General features: G+C 36.3%; 1 protein-coding gene across 1 annotated transcript; it reads left to right on the forward strand.

Annotated features, from left to right (window-relative positions):
• The first annotated feature begins 40 nt into the window (after positions 1-40).
• On the forward strand, positions 41-26,204 carry LOC137412389 (uncharacterized). The gene is made up of 6 exons (XM_068097661.2): positions 41-112; positions 1,104-1,573; positions 1,668-1,790; positions 1,967-2,096; positions 2,262-2,520; positions 26,029-26,204. Exons 1-6 carry the CDS (start codon positions 41-43, stop codon positions 26,202-26,204), a joined length of 1,230 nt encoding a protein of 409 aa, XP_067953762.2.
• The last annotated feature ends 170 nt before the right edge of the window (positions 26,205-26,374 follow it).

A 26,374-nucleotide genomic window follows, 5' to 3' on the forward strand; every position in this document is an offset into this window, starting at 1 on the left:
GTGAATGGCCCAATCAACATTGCTGCTGAGGGGTTCTGGCATGCACACCGAGCATCCTGGGGCGGCTCTCGACATTTCCAAGTCCCATACTCTGGGATCAATACGAGCCAAGGTTCTATCCCCAAGAAGTGTAGATCATAATTCATGTCTGATAAAATAGCAATCATACAAGGAGCAAAGCAATTACATTATTAAATGACATTTAAACATGTTGGGAATAACATTTTTCCTGAACGAGTGACTTTTGAAAACTTCCAGGACCAATCAAGCATCTGCTTCCAACGAGCCTGTAATTAAAAAGGTTCATCGGCACGAAGAGAAAAACCTTTAATGGAACAAAAACTGGATGATTAACTTTGTAGGGTCTTTTCATTCACAATGCCAGGACCCATTTTATGAAGTTCATCAAACTATTTTAAAAAGAAAAGTTATGAAAAAGTCAACAGTCACATGATATTTTACAAATACATTAAGAAGGAATAACTTAATTTTCCTGTCTGATGGTAAAGTATAAAAACAATCCGATCAATCCGGAGGCCTCGTTTGTCACAACCTTTGAACTGCTCTTAATGTTCCTTGGGGGGATTGCAAGGAAACTAATGAAAGATTCACAGATGGGTGTACGAGATAAAAAGAACAACTTTACTGTCCGTTCACGAAACAATTCCGAAAAAGTTAAAAAGTCACGTTTTCGGTGTGTCAAACCCAGATTTTATTCAACAAATGTGTCGGAGTGTGGGAGAGGGTGTAAGACAAAGAGCGGGAAGACCAAGACAGAGCGAGTGAATGAGAGAGCGAATGAGAAAGAGCGACTGAATGAGTGCTAGACCGAGAATGCGAGAACGAGAGGGCTTCATTTCATTGCTGATCGCTTTGCTGTGCTTTTGATTCGTTTTCATCTGAAAAACAAAAAAATAATAAAATAAAACACTTATTCTGGGTTATCAAACACTATATCATTGTTTCATTAAAACAAGAGCGTGGTACTTTTACTTGGTACACTTCGCCTTTTCTGAAATTGAGAGACAGCTCTTGGGACTCTGTCAACATGTTTTCTACTGGTACTGGCGTGGTGCCTAGGTTTGCTCCCAGTACTGGCGTAGTGCCTAGGTTTGCTCCCAGTACTGGCGTGGTGCCTAGGTTTGCTCCCAGTACTGGCGTGGTGCCTAGGTTTGCTCTCAGTACTGGCGTGGTGCCTAGGTTTGCTCCCAGTACTGGCGTGGTGCCTAGGTTTGCTCCCAGTACTGGCGTGGTGCCTAGGTTTGCTCCCAGTACTGGCGTGGTGCCTAGGTTTGCTCCCAGTACTGGCGTGGTGCCTAGGTTTGCTCCCAGTACTGGCGTGGTGCCTAGGTTTGCTCCCAGTACTGGCATGGTGCCTAGGTTTGCTCCCAGTACTGGCGTGGTGCCTAGGTTTGCTCCCAGTACTGGCGTGGTGCCTAGGTTTGCTCCCAGTACTGGCGTGGTGCCTAGGTTTGCTCCCAGTACTGGCGTGGTGCCTAGGTTTGCTCCCAGTACTGGCGTGGTGCCTAGTCCTTTACTCTGATGAAGATTTTATCAACTCACCAGGACTTTGGTAAGTTTCATTCAGAATTAAAGTGTTCAATGAGAGTTTTGTATGTGATTAATTATACAACTCATGACTTAATCCCCCTTTATCTTTATTACAGCAATGCGAATATTGTGAATAACCTGGCAGAATATCAAGTTTTTCCTCAAGAGATTCACAACGAACTGAATATGGGTTTGAACAACCTGCCTGTTTCACCATTCTTAGAAGATTCATGTGGAAGGTATGATACTAAATAAAATACGTTGGTGTTAAATGACGCTGCCTTAGTGTGTGTGTGTGTGTGTGTGTGTGTGTGTGTGTGTGTGTGTGTGTGTGTGTGTGTGTGTGTGTGTGTGTGTGTGTGATGTTTTGTCTGGTTTACTTCAGCGCAGTAATTTCTCCTTATTTTGTTTGCAGTATTAACCTCGAAGACCAAAATTTTGAGTGGGATGATTTTGATCTCCCAAGGAGTGCTTATTTCCTGCCAACCTGTGATACTCTACATTTTCAACTCAACGATCTTGATGCTAAGCTTGATTTTTTAGAGGTAAGCATGTGTGTGTCTGTATTGTATGTGTGTATGTGTGTGTGTCAATGTGTGTGTACACCATTTCGAATAGGTACACCATATCCCTGCGCATCGTAAGAGGTGATTCAGGGTATATCATTCATATATTTCTCTCCTTGCTTCACCCCCTCTTGTATTTAATAGAAAGAGATTCAAAACCTGAAGACATCTGCTGAACCAACCTTTGACCTATGCTGGGGAGAAGTTGAATGTATACCTCAAGAAAAATGTTTTGTTAATATAAAGATTTTGTTTTCAATATTATATGAATATATTTGCTTTGTATACAACTATTTAATAATTAATTACAAAAAGACAATAAAGGAAAAAGGACGGGAAGGTGCGTCCCCCACCATCGATCCCCCCCCCCCATCCCATCCCACCCCACCCCTGCCCTCCCCTTGTGTGTGTGGGGAAGGTGGGGGTGGGATGAGGGGGGATCAAGGGTGGGGGACGCACAGGGGGTGGGGGATGATGGGTGTGGTCTGTGTGGGCGGGGTCTGTGTGGGCGGGGTCTGTGTGGGCGTGGGTTATGATTTTTATTTATTTATTTAATTTTTATTATTATTATTACCACTAATTAAATTAGTTAATCTGGGTGGGGTGAATAGAAATGTTGTTTAATGAATTAGCAGCTTTGTTTTTTGTAATTCTTGTGAATAAAATGCCCCTAATATTTCTTCCCCATTCATATCATATAATTTGTAAGTCCAAGGGACTGTATCCATTATATCAACAATTTTAAATCATTCATTAGTCCACCTCTTTGTATAACCTTTTTCAAAATGGCTTTTCCATTTGTATATTCTTACCATATCACCAACTTTGAACTTGGGTTTTCTCAAATTAATCTCCCTTTCATATTCTAATTTTGTAAATGTTTCTGATGGTTTTGATTTTGTTGATGAATGAACTGTATTATTGTAATTATCGACAATATTCTGGATTAAATACACCCATTGTTGAGAACCGAGTTGTGTGAATTTTTTATATAATTTCTCTTTTAAAGTACGATTAAAACGCTCAATAACAACTGCCTTTCCTTCATTAAAGGTGCTGTATAATTTAATACCCTTCCCCTTCAGAAATTTCATAAATATTTTGTTATAGAACTCTGTTCCCTCGTCAGTCCATAACGTCTTTGGTTTTCTTTTACTTTTACTAAATATTCCACTGAAAGCTAACATAAGAGTATTACCCTTTATGTTTTTCAACGGAACAACCCAGGCAAATCTACTCCTCAAATCAATAACGGTTAAAGCATACCTGTATCCCCTGTCATTATTCAATTCGATTAAATCAGCGGACCATATGTGGTCGGTGTATTTAGAATAAACTTTCCTTCTTTTAAACTTTGTGATTATAGGTTTGTGTAATTCATTAGCCAAAAGCTCCTCAGCCTTGATGACATCATTGGAGTCTAATAGTTTTTTTAGGGTGAATAACCAAGACCAAGTTTCAATTTGACACTTATCATTTTTTTAACAATAAACCGATCAACTTTCTCTCTCAATGTAGGATTTCGTATCAAAGACAAATTATATAACATTTCTCTGTCTGCTTCATGTTTTTCATCCAATGTAGTGGTATTCCCAGAAGCAATATCATGCTTCATACACACGTCATCAACCCTATTTATAGGTTTAGACCAAGGTTTAGGATTGTCAGCCTCATCTAATCTTTTATCTAGGTTTGTTCCAGGACCACAGAACGAATATCCAGGTAGATGTAGTTCCCCAGGAATTCCAGTTGTTGTGAATTTACTTCCTGACAGAAACTTTTGTATGTCTCCTCCACTTTTAGGAGAGATGAATTGGCACTTTTTAGAGCCACACACTTGACATATTCCTTTTTGATAAACTCTATTATTTTTAGCTTTAACATAAGAGATATTTTTAGATTTAGTTTTCTTTTTACATTTGAGACAATAACTCATTTTTATTTATCAGAAAAATTCCGACAGAGTATCAAAACCTTTTTGGTTTTCAACATATACATTTCTATCTTTATTTTTAAAACATAAAGAATCCTTAGGAATGCCTTCACTCTCTCCTCCATTTATTTACAAATAAAAACTAACGAAAGTCAATAACACCAACATCATCAACTATATGACCTTTGTCTTCTTCATGTAAATCTCCTCGCTGAACTCATCTCAACCATTTTTTAAATCATTATCTTAGTAAGAGTCGTTAATTCTTTATTTTCCTCTTTGGTGCGTTGAGATTGATTTATTTGCTGTAATACACTCAATCTTTTACGAATCTCACTGATTTCCATCTTTTTATATTTTTCCTCCCTCTCTTTTTGCTCCCTCTCCTCCTTCTCTCTTTTCTCCCTTTCCTCCCTCTCTTCCTTCTCTCTTTTCTCCCTTTTCTCCCTCTCCTTTTTCTCTCTTTTCTCCTCCCTTTTCTCCCTTTCCTCCTTCTCCTTTTTCTCCCTTTCATCCTTCTCCTTTTTCTCCCTTTCATCCTTCTCCTTTTTCTCTCTTTCCTCCTTCTCCCTTTCCTCCTCCTTTTTCTCCCTTTCCTCCTTCTCCTTTTTCTCCCTTTCATCCTTCTCCTTTTTCTCCCTTTCATCCTTCTCCTTTTTCTCTCTTTCCTCCTCCTTTTTCTCCCTTTCATCCTTCTCCTTTTTCTCTCTCTCCTCCTTCTCCCTTTCCTCCCTCTCTTCCTTCTCCTTTTTCTCCCTCTCCTCCTCCTTTTTCTCCCTTTCCTCCTTCTCCTTTTTCTCCTTCTCCTCCTTCTCTCTTTCCTCCTCTCTTTTCTCCTTCTCTTCTTCAACTCCTTCCTCATCCCTAGCTACCCTTGAGTTTGAGCCCCAAAGAATGTTATACATATACTCATCTGGATTTTGAGATATTCTTGTATCAATAATTATTTTTCTCATAATAGGATACCAATAAGATTTGTTGATGATTTCTAAAAGAGTTTTATATTTCATTACTTTGAGAAGTTCATTTTTATTTTATATTTTAAACAAGTCTCTATTTGTGGGTTTAGCAATATCAGCATAAGGCCAGTTTTTTATGACAAAATTCCCATGTATATGCTCCAAATCATAAGGTATGTAATACCGAGCACCCTTTTCTTGTAGGTATCCTTGAATACAAAAATTATAATTCTCTTGTAGTCTTCTTCCTGCCATTTATGTATCAGAAATATATGTGAGATTAATATTATGACAGGTAATACCACCCCATCTTCCCACTACCAAATCGGTTTGTATTCCTCGGCTTTCTATCCTTATCTCATTACCTTCCTTCTTTGTCATGCTAACCATCGCTAAACTATCACATATTTTTCTTTTCTTAAAATCATGTATTTGTTGTTTACTAATTGTACTTCCACATAAATCCTTATCCTCGCCAACTGGATAATATTCTTCTTTATGAATGAATGAAATGAATGAATGAATGATCATTTTAAGGCCATTTTCCCCGCTAGAGCGGGGGTTAGCCTTTCAGCTGAATCAGGACTGATTCAAATCATGTAGGTCTTCTAAGCTTATTGAAAAATACCAATTATACCCTAAATCAGGCATATCATACCCCCATTTATTAATTTGCATATTAACTATATGTCCTTCTTTATAAAATTCAATTGTAAGCAGGTAGTTAAATTCAATGAGGAAAGGTGTATGGTCAGTATAACCAGGTGTTGTGGTTGTAAATTTTACTTGTTTAACAAAACGTGCTGTTTTCTTTTAAAATATATATTGTGATAAATCACTGAATCTAATTAAGTCATTCGCATCTGTAGGGTTTGGATAATTGATTAATTTATAAGTATTCTTCATATTAATATTTTTACTTATACTATATTTTTGTCGTTCAGCCTGTGCCTTTGTATAATAATTTGATAAATCAATATCCTGAGAGGATTCTCCAAAGATAGAGCCATCTTTTCCAACATGTCATTTATATTAGATTTAAAATGACATTAAAATTTTCATTATTGTTGAGTTGAAATAATACATATAAACATAATTGACCACAACATTTAGAATTAATTTCTTGAACTTGAAATGTTTGATAAACACCATTCTGTAAGAATTGTATTACTTCAAAAGGTGGTGGCATACCATAACTATCAAAATAATATTTATCCTGACTATTATGAATACAAACCCAATGAGAACCATTCTGTGTGTCTAAATTCATAATAATATTCTTTGTATTCTTATTTATATGTATTAATTCATCTCTCATACAGATTACCACGTTATCCATTTTTAGTTTTTTACAATACTTAGCAAGTTCTATATTTGACGTTGTATTCTTTCCAAATTGTTTAAACCATTTATCCATTTATTTATGAGAAAGATACAATCCATTACCCCATTTAGTTAGCTTAACACCCGCTTGAGCGATAGAGGAAAGCATATCTCCAACCAATAATCTAGCTTTTTCAGGTAGACTTTCAAGTTTTTGAGCAAAATCTACAATTACACCACTTCCACTAATTTGTTTCTCCAACTCCTTGTTATGTCTTTCCAATTCTTTTTGAGCTTTTAGTTGTGCATTCCTTTCGTTAGCAGTTTTTACCGCTGCTGAAATACCACCAGTCAATGCTCCCGCCGCACTTAAACCAGCAAATAAAGGAATTAGAAACGGGAGAAATCCTCCTCTTGACTCGTCTATTGAATATTTCTTTAACATAGGTTTTGTCATTTTAATTTTAAGTGAACCAGTATCATTTAGTGTTTTTACTTGTGTGTGTGTGAGTAAAACATCAATTCTTACAGCTCCTTTTCTTTGAATTGTATTAATATTAATAATACAAGGCTTTTGATTTTGAATACAAGATGTTAATTTATTAAGATTGATTTGATTAACATATACCCCTACCATTTATTTATGAGAAAAAACCTATGTGATATTAATCATAACACCATTATCTGTATTAATCTGTAATTCTGTTTCTTCCAAAAGCAAACAATATGTATTAACCTCTTCACTCTCCCCTCTTTCAATGTATAGAGAAGTGTCCACTCTATTAGACTTTATAGTTTCTTTTTGAGAACTCAGGTCAATTGTGTAGATTGTATAAAGTTTTTGAAAACGCAACCATATCCAAAATAGGGTTATTATTACCATTACTTTCACACACCTTTTGGTAAGACTTGTAGGCTTCCGCATAATCATTTTTTTCCCAATCAATTTCCAATCTATCTCGCGGATAAAATGTTCCATCAAGAGAAACCCGAAGTTGTTTCACCTTAGCATTATCACACAGCGCATTATTCTTATTAGTACCGTCCTCTCCATCTGGTTTTTTTAAAATGAGCCAGAGGTATCATGGCTTTCCTTGAAGAACACCTAAATTCCAAGTGTAGGTAGTGTGTTCCAGTTTAACGTGTAGACATCTTCTTTTAAGGTATGATACATTTAGCGGGGTCTTTGAGTTAAGTCTTTTATTTAACATCTCTTCCGTTTTAAGATTAGGAGTATATTCACTGATATACCAACACAAATCATTAATAACAAATTTATTATTGTCGCCAAAAGCATTTTCAGCCCCAAATAGCAACCTATTTACATTATCATTCCTTTGTAGTTGAAATCTAATTTTAAGACCATACAAAACTTTATCATAATCACAAAATCCAAATATCCCTTTAAGAGGTACTGCTACGGTAAAACTATTCTCTACTTTTGTTTCATCATGATACATTGACTTCCTTTGACTATAACCAGGGTCAGCATTTGTTCACGTTGACATATCAGGAATAAAACCTTCAACAGCTCCCTTACCCATTCTATCACTAAACGAATATAGTATAAATTTCATCATTTCACATGTAGCAGAGACATAATCAACCGCTTCAACCTCTTGTGTTCCAATATACAGGCGAACACTATCAAACATTTTCCAGAAGAAATCATTTACGAGTGTAGCATTAGTGTTATTCGCAGCCTTAGTGGATTTAAATTTGCACAGCAAGAAACTATCAGCGAGATTCAAGTAAGTTTGTTGATTATTTATTTCAAAACTTTTTGTTCCATTTGAATTCCAGTCTGTTCCCGTTATAGCATTTACCTTAAAATAGTCTTCCTTTTTCGTGGAGTTTGAAATGATAATTGTATCATCCAAATCATAGATACTATCAATCACTTCCATACTTGTATTTATATAGCATTAAAATCGTTGAAACCCTGACCCAAGTATTTTCATGATTTTTTGTCGTTCTTGTGAAGACAGTTGAGTTTTGCCTTTTTAAATTTCTTTGATTGCTTGTAATTTATGAGACTCCTTTTGAGCATCTTTTGTACTCTTTATAGCACCCGCTACAATTCTCATGGCGGAAGCAGTTGAACCAATTAGGTCTTTATGTTTAAGAATGGTTGAACCAATACCCATAAGAGTTTCAATTATCCCATCTCCTTTATTTCTAAATTGATGTCCCACACCCCGTTGTCTCTTTGGTTTATAGTATCCTCTACCAAGAAACATACCTTTGTAGGAGCTGCGCTCCAACGTAAATCGGAAGAATGGACGCGACAAAAAGCTGGAATTCGTCCGAGTTTCTTTATTGTGTCAAATCAACTCGGGTACTCTGAAAAGCCCGTTTATCGGGCAGCAATATATATACACATTATCCCGGAGCGTTTGCCCGGGAAAGGCGAGGCTGGGCGTGCCCAGGCATTCTGGGCGAACCCTGGAAAGGTGAGTCTGGACATGCCCGGGCGTCCTGGACGAGGCCTGGCAAGTCGAGAGCGGGCATGCCCGGGCGTCCTGGATGAGCCCTGGAAAGGCGAGGCTGGGCGTGCCCGGGCGTTCTGGGCGAACCCTGGAAAGGCGAGTCTGGACATGCCCGGGCGTCCTGGACGAGGCCTGGCAAGTCGAGAGCGGGCATGCCCGGGCGTCCTGGATGAGCCCTGGAAAGGCGAGGCTGGGCGTGCCCGGGCGTTCTGGGCGAACCCTGGAAAGGCGAGTCTGGACATGCCCGGGCGTCCTGGATGAGCCCTGGAAAGGCGAGGCTGGGCGTGCCCGGGCGTCCTGGGCGAGCCCGGCATGGTGATCGCTCCGCGTCCTCGGTAGGTGCAAGGCGATTGTGTATACCCAGCGGTAGCCGCTACACCTTCACCCTTATAGTATGGTGAAAGGAACATCCCATCCCCTGTAATTATTTTATATTTTCCCAACTCGTGTTTTCTCACAATAACCATTATTTATTTATCAAAAAAAACTTCACGAAGGTGAATTCTGATGGATATAATTTCTTCATTAAAGGAGATCATACGATTATCTTGATCGGTTATCCTAAAATTTACTCTGTATATAGTTTTTCCTGACACAGGTAAATAGACAAGATTTTTTGGTTCCATATTGAATTTATAACCAATCGGTGTTGAGTATGCGCTGAATGAAAATATTGTATTTGTTCTTATTCCATCGTTATAAGCACCATCAATCAAATCACAATGAATTTATACCGGAGGATATTTGAATGACATTATCACTGTAAAACGTCCCGTTAGTTTCAATCTTTTTTGAAGAGAAACCCAATTGCTCTCTGAACGAATTTTCAATCATGAAATCAACTTTATAATTATTTTTAAGTTTAATAGTTGATTTTGAAGTGTGTTTTTGAATATCTATTACAATATTTTTTGGTTCATCACCTTTTTCTTTCATAAGGCGAGAGACTTCTGAAGATATTTGAGAAATCTCGTAAGCTCCGGGTGAAACGGTTATAGTTTTATATCCACTTCCTGGATTATAACTAAACTTGTTGTTTTTCTCTGTGATATTAAAAAGCGTATTGTAAGTCTCCATTGACAACAAAGAAGCCTCATATTCTTTTGTGGGGTCAAGTTGTTGTGGGTAAGGGAATGAAGCTGTATAATCACTCGTTGTGAAATTAAAACTAAGAATTGTGCTTCTCATCTTATTTAATATCTAATAAAATATCTTTGTATTGACATTTATTAATTAATTTCATATTCATCAACTGATCTAAAATGGCTGAGGATTCATTAAAACAATTGTTGTTTCCAGCCTTCTTACTACCTAACAACAATAATAGCCTATTAACTAATTGTGATGGGTCATTTGGAAGAAAACTAACACCCGAACCAAGCTTACTTAAAGCATCAATAATATGTTTCTCCTTCTCATTCTTCTTCCTTTTACCAGCAACAGAAACTCCATAATCAAGTGCATTTAGCAACTCAATATACTCTCTATCTTCCTCTCTTTCCATATCAAGTGGTTCATCAAAATATTTTGAACCGCTGAATCCGGAGTTTGTTAGAAGAAACATTAATCTTGGAGTTAATTCAACATTTGGTTGAGCAGAACTAAAGAACAATTTATCATTAAATGTCAATAACTTTTCTTTCACAAGATAGAACTGTGCTGGTTCTTCTGTTGGAATGAGACCAGCTCTGGTTTTTGAATCCGCTGAATATTCATTGTTTTGTATAGCTTCCACAACATAATTAGGGGGTTGATTTACCTCCTCCAGTTTCCGAAATAATCCTTCATCATCATATTCTAATTCTCCAAGTTCTTGCTCTGTCATTTGACTAAAATCTTTGAGCATTTGAAGTTTTTTTGGAGTAAATTCTACCGTGGGAACTGTAGGTGAAATCGTTTGTTGAGTTTTTTAAAGTGGTTAAAAAAATTTCTCTTGTTTTCTTTCAAAGGCTTCTTCACCAGTTAGTTTCTGTCTCCGTTTCTTCTTTATCTCTTCCTGTTGCTTTACAACTTTTGAAACCAACTCTTGATGTTCTTTAAACTTTCTTGCTCTTTCTTCGGTTTTCATCTTCTGTATTTATTTATTGAAAAATATCATTTAATGAATTGTAAAGGTCAATGGGAAAATTTTCCTTTTCTTCGTCATTATAGTAAATGTGTTGAAATAAATCCTTTTCTTTAAATATTTCATCAAATTCTTTATTGGTATTAATACGAGTTGTTATTTCTTCTTCACTAATACTTGTATCTCTGCTTTTCATACGTTTGCGTTGAGTCTCCTCATCGATATCAAAACCGAATGATAAAATCTTAACTCCATCACTACGCAAATGTTTAATAATTTGTCTCATTCCTTCAGGATTAGTTTCTAAAATCCCAAGACCATTAGATTTTACTTTATTTAACTCACTCTTACAATGTGAATATTTTGTAGAACCAAGAGAGACCTCCTCAAATATTTGACCTTTGTTCCTCAATCGCATATGTTCCTCCATTGAAATGTAGTAATAATCTTTCCCTTCTACTTCTCCTGGTCGCATTGCTCTGGTTGTAGTACCTACAAAACGAATCATCGGGTGTTTTAAAAAAAAACTTGCAATCTTTTCATTTTTACTATTCAAGAGTTTAGATTTATGAAAGTTCTTTCCTGAAGCAGATTTACCCACAAGATTAATAATAATTGTTGTCATTTATGTGTGTAAAATATCAGTTAGTATCTCATCTTGTTTCACAACAATATATTTATATTTTCCAATCGTGTTTCATATAATTTTCAAATTCTTTTTTACTACATAATGTAGAGCAATTATCTCTCCAAAAATTATTTACATCTATTGAATTTAATTTAAATAAAATAAAAGTATTAGCATTGTTTCTTATTGAGTGCCGAGGGAGTTGAAAATATGACTGACTAAGATAAATACAATTACAAGAAGAATGTCTCCCTCTTGTATAGTAGCTGTCCATTACTGTTTGGTTTCTCTCATTAACACAATCATCAAAGATGACGAGGTTCTTTTTTAATTTTCTAAATCTTGAGGTGAAGGTATATCATCCGTATTATCACTGAGAATACAAGTTATGGGTTTTGGTTTCGATTTTGATTTCTGTGTATCACAAAATAATTGTATTATATCTTCAATATTATAATCATTTAGTTTGTTTTGAAGTTTAAATAAACCGATAATGTCTTCCTTTTTAAGACCCGCATTAAAACCCTGTGAGAGTAGTTGATACTCGGGTTGAAAACTTGACTTTGTAAAAATTATTAAATTATCATAATCTAAAAAATTAGGACCAAGGAGCATCTTTAAAAGTAAACAGGTTTTTCCACATCCGCTTGAACCAACTATTAGACATCTCAATGAATTTGGAATGTTCTTATGGTTATTAAATTTTATCTTATTTTCCCAAACAGGTAAAAAATCATTCATTTATATATTTGGAAAACAAGTCATCTAATTTTTTTTGAGCTATTTTAGAAACTCTATATTTTATCCTGAGTTCGGGTTTAATTTCAAAATAATTCATTATTTTATTTATATAGTATCTTGTATGTTCCATTAAAATTATTTTGAATAATAAATATCATTAAACCCTTATACATTTCCTCCAAACAAATAGTCTCTTCCCTTGAAAGAAATGGTGTATTATCATCACAATACTTAACATTCATCTCTCTTATTAATCTTGTAAAGTAATTCATTTTTGGTTCTAATTTAAAAGAGTTATATATTTTTTTATTTTTTTTATTATCATTAATTAAAATTAAATCACAGAAAATACATTGTTTATATGAACCCTCATTATTAAGCCCTATTCTATCACAAGCCGGACAATTCTCTAATTTATCATATGGAGAGTCTGGAAATTCTAAATATCCTTCAGAACTTATCATATTTAGAAGGAAAATTTTTACTTAAACTAAACGCAAGTTTATTCGTTAATAAATACAATGTTTCAAAGCACAAAAGACAAATTTCAATCAATCTCTACTTCGGTGAAAGATATAGAAAAATATGTCAAAGATGTTATATTGAACAAAGATAAATATGGAAATTTTTGGGTAAAACCAGTTATGGAAAATAACATGAGCCCCTCTATTTCATTTAAAGGAAGAGCTCTAACTATACCTGGAAAGACATCCATTAAAGTAAATCTAACAAAAGTTTCTCCTCTACTCCTGGCAATTTATTCAAAGCTTGAAAAACTGATCGATCGCGATACTTTGAAAAAAAATGATAAGACCATCAACAATACTCGTGGAGAAATTTGTATTTACTTTAATAATCCAAAGGGTGTAGATCTAAGTAAAATGAATGATGTTAATATTTCTGGTGAAATGTCATTTCGTTCCATGATAGTTAGAGATTATTTAAAGATAACTTTTGATATTAAAAATGTAGAGATTGAATCTGTTAATGAAAGAAAGTATATAGATATTGATGGGAATATTTTTCCTGCTAATTAAATATGAGTCATTACAGCAGTGAAGATTTTACTATTTTATTGACAGAATCGGACGATAGTGATGATAGTATTTCATTGAACTCGGACGATGGTGATGATAGTATTTCATTGAACTCAGATGATCGTTATGATGCGAATAGTTTTTGCTCAAATGATAGTTATGAGAGTAGCTTTATTGATGACTGAGTATGATTCTGAGTATTCATGTGATAGTTATGACTCAGATGATTCTGAGTGAAAAAGTGTTTTAGTTTAAGTATAGTTTCATATATAAAAAGCCTGTAAAAAGGCACTTTCTTCTATAAGTGTTTTACTTTAAGCACACTTTCATCTTTAAAAAAGCCTCTAAAAAGGTGTTTTACTTAAGTATAATTTTGCTCTATAAATATGATCAAAGCAACGTATTGCGACGTTTGTGAACAAGAATATAAACAATACAAAAGACACCTTAAAACTAACAAACACACATTTAATCTACTTCACCTACTAGCTCCTATTCAGAAGGAAACAAAACACTGTTCTGTCTGTCATAAAAATATCCTCAAGAAAGGCTTCGAAATACATCTTAAAACAAATCTACATTTATCAAATTTTATCACAACTAAAAACTCTGATGGTGCATTCAAAGGACATATTAAAATAAGAGTCTTTAACTTCAAACCTCCTGAACCAGAGTCTATAGTTGATGCTGTAGAAATAGTTAAACCTGCTGTTCAAACGTTGATTGAAAAAACACTAAAAGAAATGAAACCACTTAAATTTTATATGGGAGTAAAATTAGAAAGGACGAAGGAGTTATAGATACACCATACATGAGAACTGAGCCACACTTTATATCTTCATATCAAGATTTTAAAACATCAGGAGTCTATGATGAACTTATTAAACAAGAGCAAGATGTGGATAATTCAATCGTAGGAAGTGGATTCAATATAGGAAAAATTATTTACATAGACATTCATATTCTTAAATCAGATCCTCTAAAAGCTTCTTCTTACATTGATTTACCCAGTGTTATCAAAAATAGAAAAGCAGTTGTCAATATCAAAAATAAAGACAATAAATGTTTTCTCTGGTCTATTCTAGCACACTTACATCCTCCACATTTTCATGATGAAAGAGTATCTCATTATAAAAAATATGAGAATACATTAAATATGAAAGATCTAAAGTTTCCTATGGCTTTAAATGATATTCCTAAATTTGAAAAGATGAATAATTTATCAGTTAATGTTTATGGTCTAACAGAAACAAACAACATTCAGGTTTTAAAGCTTTCTGACAATTGTAAACAAACTCATATTAAGCTTCTATATTTTAATTCAGAGGAAAATTCACATTATACATACATCAAAACCACCTTTTAGAGGTGGTTTTGATGTATGTATAATGTGAATTTTCCTCTGAATTAAAATATAGAAGATTAATATGAGTTTGTTTACAATTGTCAGAAAGCTTTAAAACCTGAATGTTGTTCACCTGAATGTATATATACATACATCACCTGAATGAATGAATGTTCACCTGAATGTATATATACATAATGTATATATACATACATATATATACATACATACATATATACATACATATATACATATATATACATACAATGTATATATACAAACCTGAATGTATATACATACATCAAAGATATTGCTAAATTAATAAAACCACAAGTCTGTAAAAGAACAATTAAAATATATATTTGTTTGCGTTGTCTTAACTTCTTCCATACACAAGAAAGATTAGATAAACATTCAAATTATTGTGGTGAACATAAATCAACGGTAATCAATATGCCTAAAGAAGGCTCAAAGATCACATTCAAAGATGAAAAGAAAAAGATCAAACATCCATTTGTTATATATGCTGATTTTGAAAGTATTCTAGAAAAAATAGATCCTGCTTCTCCAGATCCAAAATAATCATACACAAATAAATATCAAAAACATACTCCTTGCGGTTTTTGTTATTATATCAAATCATCTGTTGGTGATAAATATAACAAGGTAGAGGAGTATAGAGGCTCAAATACCCCAGAGGAGTTTGTGAAACGACTAGAAAAAGACTGTGTCCGATTAACCAAGATAATGAGAGAAACTAATAAACCAATGTCCTTGACGAGTGAACAGAAAAGGGAATTTAGAAAAAACACCATATTTGTGAGGAAAAAATTGGTGAAGGTCTAAAGGTTAGAGATCATTGTCATCTCACTGGTAAATATAGAGGTCCGGCTCATCAAAGTTGTAATATTAATTATAAACTCCCCTCTTTCATTCCTGTCTTTCTTCATAACAACGCTCATTATGATACGCATCTATTTATTAATGAACTTTCAAAGACATCTGGACACATTTCAGCAATTCCTAACACGGATCAGAAATACATTTCATTCACAAAAACAATTCACACATCTCCTATTACTCATATCAGATTTCTTGATACATTTAAATTCATGGCAAGTCCATTGGCTAACTTGGTTCAAAATCTAAAAGAGTTTCCATGTCTTTCAGAGTATTTTTCAGATAAAGATTTTCTAACACAAAAGGGAATTTACCCCTATGACTATATGGACTCATTTGAGAGATTCAATGAAACACAACTTCCTTCAAAAGAAAATTTCTATAACAAATTAAACAACAGTCATATATCTGATAAAGATTATGTACACGCACAAAATGTTTGGGAAAAATATAACATCAAGAATCTTGGTGAGTATCACGATTTGTATCTCAAAACTGATGTGCTTTTATTGGCTGATGTATTTGAAGCCTTTAGATCTGTTTGTCACACTGGATATGGATTGGATCCTGCTCACTACTACACAGCACCTGGATTGGCTTGGAGCGCGATGTTGAAAATGACAAAACAAGCTTTGGATTTGATAACCCATGTCGATATGCTTTTGATGATTGAAAAGGCAAAAAGAGGTGGAATTTCACAAGTCTGCTCGAGTAGATATGCAAAAGCAAATAACAAATATCTTCCAAATTATGATTCAACGAAAAAGAGTTCTTACTTGATGTACTATGACGCGAACAACCTGTATGGCTGGGCAATGTCTCAGGCTCTTCCTTATGGAAAACTTAGATGGGTAAAGGAAAAAGACTACAAAAAGGTTTTACAAGATGTATGTATCTCTACACAAAAAGAATTGGATGATTCAAAGGTTGGTTATTATTTTGAGGTCGATTTAAAATATCCTGAAGAACTTCATATCAAACATAAAGATCTTCCATTTGCTTGTGAGAAAGAAAGTCCAAAGAAAGAATGGTTGAGTGATTACCAACAGAAAAATAACTTTGTTTGAAAAATACATAAGTTTGATATAGGTGAATCAACAGAAAAATTACTTACTACATTATATAACAAGAAAATTTATGTTCTACACCAAAGAAATTTGCGACAATATTTATCAAAAGGTCTAAGAGTAGAGAAGATCCACAGGGTTCTAAAGTTCAATCAAAGTCATTGGCTAAAGGAGTACATTGATTTTAATACACAAAGAAGAACAGAGTCAAAAACAGATTTTGAGAAAGACTTTTATAAATTGATGAATAATGCGGTCTTTGGTAAGACCATGGAGAACGTGAGGAAAAGACAAAATATCAGACTAACAACATCTTGGGAACAAGCATCAAAATTAATTAATAGACCAAGTTTTACTAGAGCTGAGGTCTTTACTGAGAACTTTTGTGCGATCCATTTGGTTAAAGAGAGTATTGAAATGGACAAACCTATTTATATTGGAACATCAATTCTTGATTTATCAAAGTCATTAATGTATGATTATTTTTACAATAACTTGAGGAAGAAATATCAAAATGATGTTAATCTACTTTATATGGATACAGATAGTTTTATTTTGAAGATCAATACTGATGATGTTTATTCAGACATGAAGGAGGACATCAATATCTATGACACTAGTAATTATAGTCCAGAGAGTGGATTGTTCTCTTCTAAAAATAAAAGGGTGATTGGAAAGTTTAAGGATGAATTGGGAGGAAATGTTATGAGTGAATTTGTGGGATTGAGGTCCAAGGCTTATGCTTATAAATACATTGTGAATAACGTTGAAAAGACTGATAAGAAGTTAAAAGGTATAAAGAAAAATGTTATTGAAGAAACAATAAACTTTACGGATTATTATAACTGTTTAACAACAAAGAAAGAAGAGTTTAGAAAGATTAATGGAATAAGAAGTTATAAACATCAATTATATTCAGAAGAGGTGAATAAGAAAGCATTGGGGGCTTTTGATGATAAGAGGTTTATTTTAGAAAATGGAATTGATCGTCTCCCTTATGGTTATATAAGTATATAAGTGATAAGATATATAAGTGATAAGATATTGTTGCGGATATGAGGATTGTATGTTTTTGATTGTGTGTATTGTATTGGAAATTGCTGTGTAACATTGTTGATTATGGCCCCTCCTGCCTCCAGAGTTGTGTAAAGGTAAAAAGGGCGTCCCGGTTGTTAATTCCATGAAACACCACATTGAAGGACACGATAAAACCCTTGTTCAGTAGCTTATATCTTTATTATGTGTTTTAGAGTAAGGCCTTGTCTTCCAGTAACATGACACTCCATTGCACCAAGTAAAAGAGATAGATTCCCTTCATTCCCATTCCCAAAAACCTCCATTTCCCCCTTTCGTCATTGCCAAGCCTCGATTGCCAATTACATCCCCTCCAATTGCCGCCATTGACCACGAGGCAGGGTTGGGGAAGAAAGGCGGGTCCCCACCTCGTCAGAGAGGGGAGGAGTGAGTCAGCCCCACTCAACCAACCACGAACAAGGGGTTGGACTTGGAGAGGGTGTGGAAAGGAACAGCAAGGAGGTTCGCAAAGGTTGAGGGGCGGGGGCTATATAACCCGCCGCGGGACGTTCCCGAGAGAGACATGAGATGGGCTGAGAAAGGAGAGGAGCTTTTACGAGAGATGAGCTGAGACATGAGATGGGCTGAGAAAGGAGAGGAGCTTTTACGAGAGATGAGCTGAGATCTGAGATGAGCTATGACAAGAGCTGAGTTGTGAGGTCCCAAAAGCAGAGGTCATCCAGGGAAGTGCAAAAGCCTGCTATTCGTCACCTTGCTCGCCAGCGGCAGCGTCTACAGCAGCAGCAGCAGCAGCGTCCCCAGCAGCCACCACGCTCGCCAGCCATTTGGGGCCTGGACGGCGGTTTGGAGCAGGGCCGCGGAGGAACGGCGGCTGCCCAACGCGCCGATTCGTGCTGCCGAACCAATTGGACTTTCCTCTCCTTCCAGCCAATTCCTATCATCATTCCCCGTGTGAGTCGTCTTTGTTTGTTCTGTCCTGGGTAGGTAATTAAGTCTGTATAAGCTAGTAATTTGCACTGTGTTACCTGTTTTTTTCATGTCCGCTGTGAATACCCGTGACTGCTCTTTTTGCTTATGTGTGTGTAAATAATAATAAACCCCGTTACTCTTATGTACGTCTTCTTCTTCTTCCTCTTTGCATTCGTCGTCTTAGTCTTTTCCATATTGAGTAGCTGTGGCGCGATACGGCCAACGTCTGGGTGAATCGGGTGAATCGGGGAAGAACTATTCGGCCGTGGTACCTCCGCTCGGTAAAAATAACATCTAATCCGCAGACCGTAACAATATATATAAGTGATAAGATATATATAAGTGATAAGATATACATAAGTGATAAGATATATATAAGTGATAAGATATACATAAGTGATAAGATATATGTGATAAGATATACATAAGTGATGATATATATAAGTGATAAGATATACAGACTTGGCATTTAATATGGAATATTTTTTTTGTGGGGGTGAACTTAATTTTCAAGATGTCTTAGAACCAAAAGTTCATTGGAATTATATTGAAATTATTCTAGATTTTGTTAATGTGACCTTTAAAAGAAACAAAAACCACATTTGACATTTCGAAACAAATAAATTGATCCTTGAAAGTGATGTAAACTGATATCAAACTCAATTCGCGTACAGTACTGTGTTAAACTTCTGTATGTTTTCCAGAAGTATCTCTTTATTTTGCACATTAGCCAAAAAATTTTTTAACAAAAACAAAAGTTAAATTATGACTGGGAATTACGGACAGTAAAATTACAGTTCAGTACTTCGTGTAACCCCCACCAGCATTCAGGAGAGCATGTACACGTTGAGGCATGCTGTTCACGACATTTTCCAAGGTTTGGACAGGAAACACTTGCCATGCAGTGACAATAGCCTGCTGCATTTCATGCACAGAGGGCGGCTGCTGGTCAAAGTTGTTGATTTGACGCGTTAATTCTGCCCACAAGTTCTCTATCGGATTCATATCCGGGGACATGGCAGGCCACTCCATATGCTCTGCACCACGGTCAGCAAGAAAGTGTTGGATCATGCGAGCATGATGAGGCCATGCATTGTCATCTTGGAAGACAAAGTTTCCTCGAAAGGCTGCACGAGCAAATGGAAGCAATGTTTCTTCCAGAATGGCCCTGTACTTGAACTGGTTCAGGTTGCCATTCAGAACAACCAGGTCAGTTTTGCCCCCTGCATGAAAAGCAGCCCAAACGGTCACCCCACCACCTCCAGCTTGGACTCTTGGCGCTATACAATCTTTGTTGTAGGCTTCATGCACTTGTCTGCGCACTCGGACGCGGCCATCTTGACGATAGACAAGAAATCTAGACTCGTCACTGAAGATCACTTGATTCCAGTGTCCTGGCTGCCATTGACGGTGCTCTCTGGCCCACTGCAATCGGCGCTGGCGGTGTTGTCTGGTCAGGCGTAGCCTTCTCAGGGGACGCCTGGCACGATAGCCTGCTTGAACCAGTCGTTGGTTGACTAGCCTTCTGGATACAGGCACATTTGTCAGTTGCTGCTACTCAGCCCGAAGCCGATTAGCTGTCTTGGTATGGCCAGTGCGGACTAACCGGTGCAGCTGGCGATCATCCCTCCTTGTGGTTCTGCGGTGACGTCCTGGCCTCGGCATTGGAGTAGGGACACCCCTCTGAGCATTTCGTTTCAGGATCTTTGACACCTGACCTTGAGTGATGCCATACTGCCGAGCAATAGCACGCTGTTTCATGCCGTAATTTCGTAAAGCCACCACTCCATGACAAACAGCATTGTGGAGTTGACGGACCATCTCCAGAGGAAGCGGCAATAACTTTTGGAGACATGCAGCAGTTGTTTTCCACTAATACAGAACGCAACAACCCTTATATACCCAATTGTGAAGTCAATCGTCAAATGTACCTGTCCGTACATTTTGCCACGCCACCTGTGATATAATCCTGTTGTTGACTTCTTGCTGCGACAGACAATCAGTGACATGGTTCTTTTAACAAATAAATCACCAAAGTGTAAAAGAAACTCACCAGATTGATATCCTGAGGAAAGAAAGTATATCCAAGTCAAGAAGAAAAAAATATTCCATATTAAATGCCAAGTCTGTATATGTGATAAGATATACATAAGTGATAAGATATATATAAGTGATAAGATATATATAAGTGATAAGATATACATAAGTGATAAGATATATATAAGTGATAACTGATAAGATATACATAAGTGATAAGATATATATAAGTGATAAGATATATATAAGTGATAAGATATATATAAGTGATAAGATATACATAAGTGATAAGATATATATAAGTGATAAGATATACATAAGTGATAACTCTGATAAGATATACATAAGTGATAAGATATATATAAGTGATAAGATATATATGTGATAAGATATATATAAGTGATAAGATATATATAAGTGATAAGATATATATAAGTGATAAGATATATATATGTGATAAGATATATATAAGTGATAAGTTATACATAAGTGATAAGATATATATAAGTGATAAGATATACATAAGTGATAAGATATATAAGTGATAAGATATATATAAGTGATAAGATATATATAAGTGATAAGATATATATAAGTGATAAGATATATATAAGTGATAAGATATACATAAGTGATAAGATATATAAGTGATAAGATATATATAAGTGATAAGATATATATAAGTGATAAGATATATATAAGTGATAAGATATATATAAGTGATAAGATATATATAAGTGATAAGATATACATAAGTGATAAGATATATAAGTGATAAGATATATATAAGTGATAAGATATATATAAGTGATAAGATATATATATGTGATAAGATATACATAAGTGATAAGATATACATAAGTGATAAGATATACATAAGTGATAGGATATATAAGTGATAAGATATATATAAGTGATAAGATATATATAAGTGATAAGATATATATATGTGATAAGATATATATAAGTGATAAGATATACATAAGTGATAAGATATATAAGTGATAAGATATATATAAGTGATAAGATATATATAAGTGATAAGATATATATAAGTGATAAGATATATATAAGTGATAAGATATACATAAGTGATAAGATATATAAGTGATAAGATATATATAAGTGATAAGATATATATAAGTGATAAGATATATATAAGTGATAAGATATATATAAGTGATAAGATATATATAAGTGATAAGATATACATAAGTGATAAGATATATAAGTGATAAGATATATATAAGTGATAAGATATATATAAGTGATAAGATATATATATATGTGATAAGATATATATAAGTGATAAGATATACATAAGTGATAAGATATATATAAGTGATAAGATATACATAAGTGATAAGATATATAAGTGATAAGATATATATAAGTGATAAGATATATATAAGTGATAAGATATATATAAGTGATAAGATATATATAAGTGATAAGATATACATAAGTGATAAGATATATATAAGTGATAAGATATACATAAGTGATAAGATATATAAGTGATAAGATATATAAGTGATAAGATATATATAAGTGATAAGATATATATAAGTGATAAGATATATATAAGTGATAGGATAATGGGGTTAGGGATTTTAACGGGCTACCGCCGCCTTTTTTATGAATATATAAATGATAGAACCAAGTATCAACCAGACTAAAGAGTGGAGGTGTAATCAACCTTGGTATATAAATGGAAAACATAATGAATGTGAAAAATATCAAATAAGACTTATTGAAAAGGCAACTGGTAAAAAAGTTCACAAAACAAATAAGAGAATTAATTAAAATACTGGTGAGTTAGGTCAAAAAGATGGAAATATTTTTGAGTGGACGGAAAACTTTGATGGTTATCAGGAAAATATATACTTTAATTAAAAAATGGTGTGTGGGAGAGGAGGAGGTCAAACAAGAACATTGAGGGAGGTTTACCATTTTATCTTAGCTCAGTTAAAATATCTTGAAAAAGAACCAAACTCAAACCTCTTCTTTAATAATATATTAGATGGTGAAGAGAGTTGTAGGAGAATTAAATTATTTCCTACACATAAACAAATATTTATAGGATCATTGTTTCAGTGGTCTACTAAACAACAATGATCATTGATAGTAAGAGTACCATAAGACCAAGGGGGTCAGGAATAGAGGTGTTAAGGGGAAATGAAGAAAAGTGATGGTGAGAGGAAAATTTACATGTAAGTGAATGGAGATTTGGAGGTTCAATGAAGGATTGGTTCCAAGCTGTTAGTGTTCAGCCTGGTACATCAAGATGGGTTTACCATTCGACCCTAGCTCAATTAAAATATCTTCATTATGTATTAGCCCAAGTAAATTAATTGACTCATAAGGCCAATAAGCTCATGGTTCAAAAGGCCAAAAGGCTCATAGAGTCTTTTGGATTAATAGGGGTGTTTTCCAAAACTGGGAAAAGACAGGGGGGTAAACGACATTAGATAGGGATTTCTCATGTTAAATGTGTTTGTCCCAGGAACAACATTTAGCATCTACTCTTGGAGAACTCCAGCCTGAACAGGAAGGGGAGATGAGAGAATTATATTCAGGGCCACACGTTGACTACGACCAGAGAGGAAGTCCACAAGCCATGCGTGTAGATTTCCATGGATACCATAGGAGGAGTGTTTGGTGAGCAGAGCTGAGTGCCAGACCGTATCGAAGGCACGAGATATCTCAAGGGAGACAGCTCTGATTTCCTGTTTGGCATTGAGGACCTCCATCCATTGTTGAGAGTAGAGTTACCTGGTCTGAATCCAAATTGATGATCAGAGATTAAGCCATTGGAGAAGAGGAAGGATTTGATATCCGAAGCAATGATGGATTCCATGACTTTGCTGATTATTGGGAGCAGGCTGACTGGTCTGTAGTTGCAAGGATCTGTTTTTGCACATTTTTTGTGTGAAGCAGTGATGTTGGCTGATTTGCAAGCAGATGGCAGATGACCTTGAGGAAAAGAGAGGGTGAAGAGAACAGAGAGAGGGTGAGAAAGAGCGACAGAGCAGGATTTTAGGACCTGTGAGCTGATGCCGTCTGGTCCAGTTGCAGAATCAGAGTTGAGGTTTGACAGAAACTTCTCCACCTTGTCAATACAGAAGGACACAGAGTCCAGGAGCAGCTGTGTACAACTGGGTACGATGGGTACAGAGAGAGATGGGTTCAGGACACAAGGTTTTGAGGCAAACACAGAGTTGAGGCATTCAGCTTTGTCACTGGCGGAGTCACCTGTGTAGCTGTTTGAGGTAAGGGAGGGGATGGAGGGGGAACAAACACCAGGAACAGATTTGACAAGATGCCACCAGGATTTGGAAGAGGGATACAGGTTTGAGAGTTCAGTCTTGAGAATGAATGAATGAATGAATTTCGACTTGAGAGTAGAAAGATATTGATTCCTGGCTCTCCTGAGGGTGGACACACACTTGTTTCGGGCTTTGTGAAAGTAAATGAGATTGCCTTCAGTTGGAATAGCCTTCCAGGAGGAGAAGGCAAGTTGTGTCAGAGCAACTGCCTCACCACAAGATTCAGTGTACCATGGACTGGACGAAGGGTATGACAACTGAAGATGAGATGGGGAAAATGTGTGTATGAGAGAGAGAGCAGTTTACTTTGGAGGAATTCCCTGGACGAGTTGATGTCCGAGGCAATGGAGATGGGAGACAAGTCCAGATGATTGATGGCTGCTTGAAGTTGAAGACCATGCCAGTCGGCCTGAGTGAAATGCCAGACTCGTTGACGCTGAGGAGGTTCTCTGAGAATGGCCAGAGAGATGTCCACTTTAACAAGCACATGATCAGAAGAACTGATTGGAGCAGAAGAAGAGCAGCAGAGATTTGCAGGGAAGTTGTTAGTCATAAGCAAGTCTAGAAGAGAAGATACTCCATTGACTGAGATCCGGGTCGGGAAATTGACAGATTGTGTCAGTCCCAATGAGTCGCAGAAGTTCTTTGCTGAGGTGCCGTGGCTGGTGAGAGAGGAACCGACACCCAGCCAACTGGCATGATGACAGTTGAAATCGCCACATGTGAGGAAGAGAGAGTTGGGATGAGTTGATAGAAGTTGGTCCATGTTGTCAGACAGCGAAATGTAGATGGAGTTATCACTGTTTGGTGGATGGTACAACACACATATGAACAAAAGGTGGGAGCAGAGGGGAAGCCGTAGCCAGAGGTACTCCTGGGGGTGTGGTGGAGAGAGGGCAGTGCAGGGAGAGTGAGGAAGAGAGTTTTTGATAAAGATAGCAACCCCACCTCCAGGACAAGGCTGAGGTCTATCATACCAGGAAGAGATAGTAAGGAATCAGAGACATATTGAAGGAGGAAAGTTTCTGTTCAGCAGATTAAGTCTGGTTTGTCAGAAGCAACCTGCATGGAGATATCAATCAGGTTTGAGTGAAGGCCCTGGATGTTTGAGGTACATACCGTAAAGGAAGAGGGAGGGTGAGCATCGGATACAGGATAGGGGAGGGGAGGGGTATGCTAAGATGAGGGGTGAGAGTGGGAGGTAGGGAGAGCTGTTGAAGGTGTGTCGGAGATTGCAGAAGAGCTAGGAGAAAGGGAAGGATGAGGAGGACAAAAGGTTTGATGGTGATGGGAAGAGGCACAGGGAGGTGTTGTTTGAGGAGGGGGGCAGAGCGAGTCAGAAGGTTGGAGGAGGTGGAGGTGTGAGTTGGAAGGGAGAGGAAGTGGGGAGGAGGCAGCTTTGTGGAGGAGGGGGGGGGGAGAGGGGAGAATTGGAGAAAAATGGTAGGAGGAGGAGATTTTAAGGGGAGGGCGGAGTTTTGAAGGGGAGGTCGAGGGGGGAGTTTTGAAGGGGAGGGGTGAGGGGGGAGTTTTGAAAGGCTGGGGCGAGGGGGAGATTATAATGGGAGGGAGAAGTTTAGGATGGGAGGGAGGTGTTTTTGAGGGGAGGGGTGAGGGGGAGTTAAGAAAGTGTTGGACGATTCATGACAAACGAACATTTATTACAAAACTGGGTTTATTGTCATTTTCAAGTTCGAGATCCGTTTGAAAACATTTGGAGGAGGTGTGGAATGATTCTGAGTTTAGAGAATGTAGAGAGGAAGAATTGGAGGAGATTTAATGTTTTTTAAAAAATGGAATGATTTGATGAGGAAATTGAAGAAAGTCTTAAGTCGCAAGAAAAAAAGCATGTTGTAATAAACCACTGAATAGAAAGTTTAAACAAGTTTAAACAATATTTAAACAAAACTTTAAACAAAGCTTCCTCGCCGGAGGAACCGGGAGCGGAAGAGACACGGGAGAAGGGAACTGGTAGTTACATCTCTCAGCCATACAATCCATGATCCCTTGGTGTTTCACCTATGACAAAGTGAACTATGCTTGATATTTACCAGCATACTGTGCCCAGGTGACAAATCTTCCAGTGGAACACCCTGATGTGTATCAAGCATTCTTGGGTGGATTCTTCTATGTCCATTTGTCGAACAGCAATCCATTCGGACGCATTCCCGTGGACCAAACTACCTTTTCCATCTCTCGGGACCCTGGCCTTGCTAAAAATCACAATTAGCCTTGCTCCCTCTGACTGAGACCGACACCGAAAATTTTGGGGTCTGGCTCAAGGGCTACAGACCGGTAGCTTTCCTTCCAGTCCACGTCCAGCGGTTAAGATTGTGTGGGTTAGAAGACCCGAGGTGGGTCAGGCGACCCGTAGAGGGATAGGGGACCCACATTGGGTTA

The sequence above is a fragment of the Myxine glutinosa genome, chromosome 2 (assembly GCF_964187855.1).
Source record: "Myxine glutinosa chromosome 2, kmMyxGlut1.1, whole genome shotgun sequence".
In the NCBI taxonomy this organism is placed as follows: Eukaryota; Metazoa; Chordata; class Myxini; order Myxiniformes; family Myxinidae; genus Myxine; species Myxine glutinosa.